The following is a 9,838-nucleotide window of genomic DNA, read 5'->3' as shown; positions in this document are numbered from 1 at the left end:
TCCCAAGGTCATTCGTCTGAAGCCGGACGACCTTGAGCCGGTTCGGAGCGGAGGTGTGTTTGTGACGTCGCGCTGTCACGTGACCCACGCTGCCGCCGCAATAGCTGCTCACTCTCGCGGCCCGCCGCCTTAGACGCTACGCTGGTGGCTGAGCCGTTTGCGCCCTAGCCTCGGCCTCAGCGTCAGGCCAATCCGATCATCCGTCGGACGTAGCTCGTCGGCAAGCCAGTCTCGCTAGCCACATAGAGCGTCGCTGTGCCAGATAGGCTGCTAAACCGAGCCCAACAGAGCCCCACGCTCGTTACACTAGGTTAAAGAACAGTTGCAGGCCCACCAATTTTTTTCTGTGATCATAAGTGCTTCAAAACATTCCCGTCTGCCTTCGGTCCCGATATTTCTTCGAGATATGCATAATTCGTACAAGAGTCTACATTTGCGTTTGGTGCGTTTTTTCGCTATCGAGGCAGTGATCAGGAACATTTTTTTCGGTGGGATTCTTTTTATCGACCTGGAATTCTCGGTAAGTCTATCATTAATGCAACGTCCTGTTGGACCTTTTGCCGTCTTTTCTTGCAGAAATGAATAGCACATGTTTTTCACATCCACGGAAAATGCGCAGGCACACTGACTTTCGTATGTCACGATGGTGGTTTTTATCTACAGAATTACGGGATCGGTATCAGATGACACTGCTGATAAAATTCTAGGTAGCTATGCAAAATGAAGTACACGAATCTATATTGCGGAGTTTGTCCTAATAAACTGTGAGCAGGTTTTGGCATACGCAACGAATATTCTAGGTGCTGACTGACACATGCTCTACAACGCTGTAGTTTAGGAGTAAATGGCTCCTAGTAAAACAATATAGTTTTCAGGTACTCCACAATTTTCTTGGTTTGGGTGTCAGATTTACACCCTGTGGCCTGCGGAAAACGTATTGGTTATCAGAATACTTTTGTAGTAATGTGATGTTAGCGAATATGAATACAGAATTTTAGTCGGTATGGTCGCGACAAGTGATCCTAGGCATATATTTAATTTATTAAAAATATGCACCAAGGACGACACCAGACATCAGATGTTAGGTAGGTTTTTAGGGTTTTAGTGATGGTAATTTTATATTTGTATGATAAAAGGCTTCTTTTAGGAATATTACTTGATTATTAGCAAAAAAAAATTGCAAAGGCAAGCATGCTACGCAAGTTATGAAGGCTATAAAAAGTTCCTTGAAATTATCGTTGTGGTAAGCTAGGTTCCGTGGTTGCCAAGAGAAAATTTAATTAGCGAAGCTTTAATTTAATTTAAAAATAAAATTTAATTGAAGAAGCTGTAAATGGCTGGCATTGAGTTACCTAAATATTTGTGAAGATTTTTAGGACACCTTCGTTGACCTTTGTGAGATGCTTTGTGAGATTGTAAAGTTGAAAAAAGATGCGATGACTTACATAAGGTGAATCGACGTATACATTTAGATTGTGTGCAATTCACCAGAATACCACCTGGCAATGATACACTATTCCATGTTGAAATCAAGAAAAACTCATACTTCCGAGAAATTCAACAAGATGAGCGCTGATTACGTCGGCCATGGAGACTCGCGGACACCGTTTGGACAAAACGCAATGAAAGGTCCGCCTTGTGGTTGTCATCTACGCTATGAACAATCCGCTTGCTGCGAACGTTCGGATAAAACGAACGAACGAAGTGTGATGATCACGCTAGCTCTAGGCGGGCTCGACTTTATTTGCACATTATGCCCCTGAGAAATGGCAGGTATTAATAATTATTCAGAAAAACAAATAAAGGCAATTGACAATGGCTCGGAAAGGATGAAAGTGGATAAAAACTTCAACCAAACAGTTACCCCCCCCCAAAAAATTCACGTGAAATAGAAGTGCATTGTTAGGTAGAATTATCTATAGGAAAACGCTAATCAGCATTTTATTTGCCGTGTCTTTTAAATATAAAAGGACTAATTGACAAAAAACGAAGACGACGATTTACCCTCTATGATACACCGATTAGAATACCGAGCCCGTGAAGATTCAGCGATGACCGAGCGGTCTGAAGCAAATGACACTGGTATATTTGTGCAGGCAATAGCTCGAATCCCGTTTGGCAGTATGGTTGGTATAGGGAATGTTTTTTCTCCTTTGGTGCCATATGGACAAAACTTTGAAGCGTTTGAAAAAGGTTTGACCTTGGGCTTTGCTTCAGGTTCGGGTTAAGTACCCATGATGAAGTCTGCGGGAAAAGGGTGGCTGCAGCTGACACAGCACAAGGTTGACTGGGGGGATATGGGAGAGGCCTTTCTCCTGCTGTGGACTTAGTTAAGGTGATGGTGATTATGACTACCACCACTTTATGCGTAAACAGAAATCAAAGTTGTACTCCGCAAGTGGTAATATTTGAAACCTTCTTAATGCTAATGTGAGGCGATGCTTATTGCTGTAGACACCAGATTAACTCAGCGCAATGAGCGTCGGAGCTTTCGTCCGCCGTTAGAATAAGCGCCTCCGACAGCGAACAAAGCACACAGGAACCCAAGCAGCGCAGGTAATGGGCCCAATATTGGAAATGGATGGTTTCACTCTGGTTCCTTGTAGGACCAACATTTGCCAATACATTCCAATATTGGGCCGATCAGCTGTGCTGCTGGCGAATAGACGGCCACTCGGACTGGAAACGGTAAGGCAGCACATTTCGCGCGCACTGAGAGACTACCTACCTTGTACCCAGAGGGCAGCAGCAGCTGTCGCTAACGCGCTGTCGAGCACGCCGCTCAAGCAGTCTTGACAAGCAAGCGGACGTACTTACTCCGTTACTGCAAATGACATCTCGCTACCTGTTAAAATTAAGTCTTATATGTTCGTCAGCATTGCGGTCTATTGTTTTTACGCTGTCGACATCGATCGTCTCTTCGTGCTACTTATTCGTCATCATGACATGCAAAGCAACACGCACAAAAAAATGGGTGCTTGCTCCAGTGAACCATAATAATAATAATAATTGGTTTTTGGGGAAGGAAATGACGCAGTGTCTGTCTCATATATCGTTGGACACCTGAACCGCGCCTTAAGGGAAGGGATAAAGGAGGGAGTGAAAGAAGAAAGGAAGAAAGAGGTGCCGTAGTGGAGGGATCCGGAATAATTTCGACCACCTGGGGATCTTGAACGTGCACTGACATCGCACAGCACACGGGCGCCTTAACGTTTATCCACCATAAAAACGCAGCCGCCGTGCTCGGGTTCGATCTCGAGAACTCCGGATCAGTAGTCGAGCGCCCTAACCACTGAGCCACCGCGGCGGGTTCCACTGAACCATGCTGATGTAGAAAAAAGCTCTTGAGTAGCATCTGATTATTTTGTTTCAATTTTTTACGTCTCTCCTCTGACCGGCGTCTTCGTGTTTCTGTTTGTCTGCTGTTACTCTCATGACAAACATATACTCGCCTTTATTTGTATTAAATTTTACTTGCTGTGTATTTTTCTATTCAGTATTCCCCAAAATTCTCTCTTCCAAACTGCCCTCAAGAAACACTCGGCCGCTCTTCGACACTATATAAAGAAGAGTTGATAGATTCATTACATAATTAATTGTTGTTATTGTTCACGATATTCACCCATTTACGGCGTTCGAATCCTAATAAATGCCATTTTCTTTCAGTCAAAGGTGCGCTCGCAGCGCTCAATCGCACGCTTACATCCTTGAAGCTGCAACGTCGCGGCGAAGGCGGAACCATTTGGTTCAGAAAAGATGCCGCAAGGGAGTTTCGGTTTTCGCTCGGACGCGGCGGCGAGATAAACCCTCTCCGGGAGATGAACGCAAGCGCGAGCGGCAAGAGATAAACCGAGAGTGTGTGGCAGCGAGCGAGCACTCGGCTGGTTCGCAAGGGAGGTTTCAAAGAATCGACGGAAGCCTCGAACGACGTTGACGCTTGTCGCCCTGGAACGAAAGGGGCGAATTTCGTTCTTGGGGACGATGAAGTCCAGTGCAATTCGCAGACGGGGTGCGCTTCAGGATTTGTCGAATCTCATCGGCGTGCTGTGCCTGCTGTTAAGCCTCGCGTAAGTATCGTACGCATGCGTTACAATGTCACGTCCGTGCGCAGTGCTGGCGGCGGTGTAATTTGCGCCCGGTACTCGAGGGCCGGCGTCAGAACGGCTCTCGCGCATGTGACTCATTGCTGAATTTCGGTCATTTGCGGCTGTCGTATAATCTTGCTTCCGCGGTCGTAACCAATTACCAGCCAGTCTTGTGTGCCAGCATGTTTTTTGGCCAATCCTTAACGTCCTGGCTCAGGCGACCTTCGTAGTGTCTAGAAGGCGGCGTGCTTCTGCGAGAATATACAGTATGCATAAAAAAGACGATACGGGGTTTTTGTATGTACAAACTAGATAATTAACGATAAAGATATTTGTAGAACCTATGATACCGGATGGGCTGTCTTCACCATGGTAGGGAAGGTTGAGTGTGTATCCTGTGACCACAGTCGAAGGGATTCGCTTTAGTGCAACATCCACCGTAGTTAAAAAAAGAGTAAAACTACCTTCGAACACGCAAGGTTTCTCATAAACTGGCATAGAATCTAAAAACATAAGACGATCGATGCCTTTGTCCATGGTTCGATCCCGACCGCGGCGGCCATGCTTCGATGGAGGCTAAACACAAAAGAAGCCCGTGTGCTGTGCAATGTCAGTGCACGTTAAAGATCTACAGGTGGTCGAAATTATTCCGGAGCCCTCCACTACGGGCCCTCTTTCTCCCTTTCTTCTTTCACAACCTGTTTTATACCTTCCTTACGGCGCGGTTCGGGTGTCCATCGAGAATGAGGCGTCTATCCTTTCAAAGTGCTTCATGCAAATTACGGCAACTGTTCACGTGCCTTCTTCTTAACAACGCTTAGACACTGTACTTTTTAGAATGTTTCTTTTGAACAAAAATGTCACCACGAAGGACAGCGTATTTCGGATCAGGACAGAATATCGTACTTCTTCTGAGACTGACTGAAGCTATGCCGAAACGTTCATACCACGAGGTCCAGCGTCACAGTGGTTTTAGAGTATGTGTCGAACACCAAGCTTATCTATCCAATATTGCATAACCTTCAGTATGCGATTAAGTGATGTGTTGCTATATTTCTTAATCAACTGGTGCCCCGTCCATTGCAGTGAAGGATGCATCGTGACCGCACCGAGCCTAGTCCGACTCGGCACCCAAGAAACCATTCTCGTCAGAAACACGAGAAAGGCACCGAATAACGTTACTCTGCAGGCGACCGATCATCCTGCGGAGGCTCGCCTACTCTTCAAAGAGTCATTCGTCTTGGCATCTGGTAAGCTCGCGTCGATCCGGGCGCAAAGTTTTCCTGGTGTTCCTGCTTAAATGAGAGAGCGTGGAGCAATTCTGTGCGAGGAATCAGTCGATATCTCTTTCGAGTGTAGAACGCATTACTTAGGTGAGTCATGTTTCTCGCAAAACGCTATCTTTAAAGGCATTGCACAAGGTAGCTGAACTGGGCAAGTTGGAGAGGATGCATGTTTGGAAAAATTAGCGCGAAATAAGAACGGGGCGGGAGCGAGGAAACGAGGACAAACGCTTGTGCGTGTTCCGTCACTTCCGTCCCGTCCTCTTGTGTGTGAAAAACTTTATTTCAGGGAGGAAGCTTGAGGTAGCCGGAGCAACCTCTCGCAATCTCTAGGTGGGCTCCTCATTACAGGAGCCCATTTCGCGCTGGTTTTGCCAAACATGCATCTTTAAAGGCAGATCTGGTCCTTCCATCGAAGGTAATCGCAGTACAGTGGATGAACGAAGTTTCATTGAATTAGGCGGGAGGAGAAATTTTTTGCGGCCGCAGTAATTACCATATACAAAATTTTGACGGCCAGACTGGAACCTAAGGAGATTCTGTAGTAGAACTTTCTGACGGGCTAGTTGGTACATCTCTATTAAACAGCGTGTGCTAACAGGACGTACACAGGAAACTTCTTTTCTCTGCGCTTTTTTTCTCTGTCTCCAAGTTTCCTGTGTACGTCCTGTTAGCGCACGCTGTTTAATACTAAGGAGATTCCTTCCGTATACGCTGCACATGACAAGCTGGAACGACGCATACGAAAATCTGTATCTTTTTTAAGAAAAAAAGGGGTATGGTTTTAACATAGCAAAGCCTAGCAGAGGCGCGGAAGCATGTGTTTAGCCTGGTTGACTCCTTTTATTTTTTTTTAGGGTGGTGGGGGTGGCCGACACGTCTGGTGACAATATTCGACTGAGGTTAAGGTCTGATCGACGCTAAGCTGATCTGATCTGCTCGCGCCACCACGGGTTCAAAACCAAGTCACGGCAATATCTATTTTATTTCTGCATAGACTGTTATTGTTCTAGTGTTCAACAAGGTCACCTTCAAGATCAGGCTTCAAACAAACTGCACATCTCCAACCAAAATCCTTGGTCCGCGGCCACACCAGTCAACTGCCCTCAAGGCATACAAGGCACTCTTTGCCTATTTGAGAGCGACTGGATTGAGTGACAAATTGTGACAGCGTTGTGCGTGTGTGTGTGTTATGCCTTTTTTCCCTTCTCTCTTCCTCCTTTTAGTCCCCTAATCCCTCTTCCCCAGTGCAGGGTAGCCAACCGGAACCCTTTCCCTCCTCCTCTTTATCTATTTATCCAACCAAAATTGTAATTTTAACCCAACGTTTCGAAGCCGACTCGGCTCCTTCATCAGGGTTGACTGAGGGCAGTAGCTAGCGTCTTTTAAGTATGAATGGGAGGGGGGGTCAAAGGTACGACAGCTGTGTCGCGAAAGGCGCGGGGGAGGGGGAGGGCGGTTTAGGCTGTTAGTCACGCTGGCGCACTGCAGGGAGGTGCTGAATGGCGACTTTTTTCGTTGCGTTGAAGAGCGAAGTCCCTGGGCATATACTGGGGGCAGGTTTCCTTTTATGCGGGTGATATTGTTCGGGGTGGTTTGGATATGCCCGGATTCTAGAAGGAGCCTCTTGTGGTAATTTGTTTTGGTTCCGAGGATGCGGGTCTCTTCAAAGTTGATTCCATGGTCGGAGTCCTCGGAATGTTCGGCTACTGGATTGCGCTCTCTTGCGAATTTGCGGACGTCGTTCTTATGTTGCCGAATTCTTTCTTTGAAATTTTTGGTTTCGCCCATGTAGCTTGCGTCGCAGTCGGCGCTTGGACAGGAAAATCTGTCAAAATGTTTAGTTTTCAAGGGTTCAAACAAACCCGGTGAGCAGGTTAGACCTCGTGAAGTGTAGTGCCTTCGGACAAAAAATATCGCTTACGGCAGGGACCGTAAAGGAGACAAAATTGGCGCCTTACTTGAAACCAGCTGCTAGACTTTTGCAGTTTTCTTGGGTTTGTTATCATACAATAATGGGATGCAAATTTGGTGCGCGAAAATAGTTTTTAAAATAGATATCGGTTGTTTCGAATTCATTTGAAGTTTACAAGTGTAAAGGTTGGGGCGGGATGGTTGTTCATGTCAAGGGTGGTCGCTAAGCGAAAAGGACAGCACGGACACGAGAACTGGACACAAACAGCGCTATCAGCTTGAGTTTATTCCAGAAATCGTCGATTTATACAAAACATTTCCGTTTAGTCCCTGCTACCCCTGAATTAACTTACTCTAGGAATGCATGCCGCGCATGTCATCTTTCGTCCGATGCACACAGACAGTATTGCGACCAAGATGGCGATTAAACAAACTTTTATGCACTCGTTTTATTACGTCAGTGTAGCCAGCGATCACGGGGGGACAACGGTGACGAAGCGCATACGTCTTATCTGCTTAGTGTTGCTTCCTTTAAACAGGGCATCTCGAGGGCAGAATTTCCATTTTTAGTCAAACATCTTGGAGTCAGTGTGAATAAAGGAACGTGGACGGTAGTGCGGATGCAAGCACAGTTTCCCCGCCGCGGTGGCTCAGTGGTTAGGGCGCTCGACTACTGATCCGGAGTTCCCGGGTTCGAACCAGACCGCGACGGCTGCGTTTTTATGGAGGAAAAACACTAAGGCGCCCGTGTGCTGTGCGATGTCAGTGCACGTTAACAATCCCCAGGTGGTCGAAATTATTCCGGAGCCCTCCACTACGGCTTCTCTTTCTTCCTTTCTTCTTTCACTCCCTCTTTCATCCCTTTCCTTGCGGCGCGGTTCAGGTGTCCAACCATATATGAGACAGATACTGCGCCATTTCCTTTCCCCCCAAAACCAATTATAAATTATATATGCAAGCACAGCCGGCAAGCGCACATATGAGGAAGGCCACAAACACGTGATCGAACGCTGCACAGAACGCATAACAAAGAAAAATACTCTGCGCGTTCCAAAAGGTCAAACAGCCGCTTTCACTGAATTTAAACACACAGCGTCAAATTGGTGGTATTTCTCCTCTAAAACAGTGCAAAATAAAATTAGTGGGACACTTAATCTCCGCCTTAAAGGGCATGAAGTGATAGCGTTAATGTTTCTCTTCACCGGTTTCTCTCCGTATACAGTCGATGCTTTTTGTTCACATTTACACATTCATCACAACACAATTAGCATATACTTCTCTGTGAACTCTTCAACACTGCAGAGTATACACATTATATGCACACGAATTGATAAGTACTTACTGCAATACGCACTTAAGGGGAAATAGCACAAAAGACGGGGACCAGTGAAGAAAACAACAGAACCAGCGCTAACTCACAACTGAAGGTTTATTCACAGGAGACAAGGAATATAAACAGCGCAATCAAACAAGATAACAAAGCAAACAAACGTGTAGCAATGTGGGATCGAGGAACCTAACTTCACTGTCATGCAGGCGAACCGACGGCTGCTAACGCACAATCTAGTATTTTTCTTCATATAGAGCGCCTCCAATGTCCCTGGTTAACTGTGTTTGGTGACTGTACAATACATCACTATGATGAAAAGAATTAAGGGATGCAAGATTTGCAGTCTCTGACACACACAATCGCAATACACACGCAATCGCATGGCCACAAAGGAACGGTCCACCCGGACGCAGGTTCCATACTGAAGTCAGAAATAAACAATCTAGCCAAAAGTCGCACACAGAAAAACTGATATGAAGATAGGAAAGAGACTGAATACAATGCACCAACTAGCCCAACAACGCATGTTACTGAATTACATTTTTCATACAGTGGGCACTTTTCTGTCTTTAAATGCGCGTAATGCTCAATTCCAGCCCCTTTCCTTATTCTTGAGTGGTTTATTTTTTTCTTAATACAATGCAAAAATGTTGGCCCAACAACGTGTGTTACCGCACTGAGAACGCTTTATACTGCTCGCGACATCTGTTGGGACAGCGGCGTACACCGGGCCACCGCATGCAGGCACCCCATATGTGTCAGCAGCGCGAACACAAAACCAGGAAGAAGAAAAAGGAGAAGATAATACAGAGCGCTGACCTATCTTCGCTTCTGTACTATCTTCTCCTTCTTCCTGTTTTGTGTTTGCGCTGCTGACACATATGGATTGAAACCACCTAGCCCGGCAGATGGCGTTATGCAGGCGCCGCTATGACACTTCAGGCAAAGAGGATATGAAACGCCAACACGCACTTTTTTACTCCCTTAGTTACTATTTCTGGTATTACAACTTCTCTAATTACAGACACACTGATTACCATACGCTCCTAAAATGCTACTTTACGTGGACTACCACGCGGCATACATAAAAAGCCAACTTGTACCTCAACCATACAACCATGTCTGCCTGGCGACCCAAATGTTATGGGTTTGAATCAGGAATGAGATTTACAGAATTTTTTTTTGCTTAATATCAATTACTTTATAATGTCGCTTGAGGCATGTGC

General features: G+C 45.9%; 1 protein-coding gene across 1 annotated transcript in view; it reads left to right on the top strand.

Annotated features, from left to right (window-relative positions):
- The first annotated feature begins 3,852 nt into the window (after positions 1 to 3,852).
- Positions 3,853 to 9,838, top strand: part of LOC144106495 (venom factor-like) — an 83,554-nt gene continuing 77,568 nt past the window's right edge. Inside the window, exons 1-2 of the mRNA XM_077639316.1 lie at positions 3,853 to 4,067; positions 5,172 to 5,335. Coding sequence (XP_077495442.1) covers positions 3,982 to 4,067; positions 5,172 to 5,335 — 250 coding nt within the window. The 5' untranslated portion in view covers positions 3,853 to 3,981. The remainder of the gene's footprint in view (positions 4,068 to 5,171; positions 5,336 to 9,838) is intronic.

The sequence above is a fragment of the Amblyomma americanum genome, chromosome 10 (genome assembly GCF_052857255.1).
Source record: "Amblyomma americanum isolate KBUSLIRL-KWMA chromosome 10, ASM5285725v1, whole genome shotgun sequence".
In the NCBI taxonomy this organism is placed as follows: domain Eukaryota; kingdom Metazoa; phylum Arthropoda; class Arachnida; order Ixodida; family Ixodidae; genus Amblyomma; species Amblyomma americanum.
Note: the sequence above shows the minus strand (reverse complement) of the source record. Positions and strands in the feature narration are given on the sequence as shown.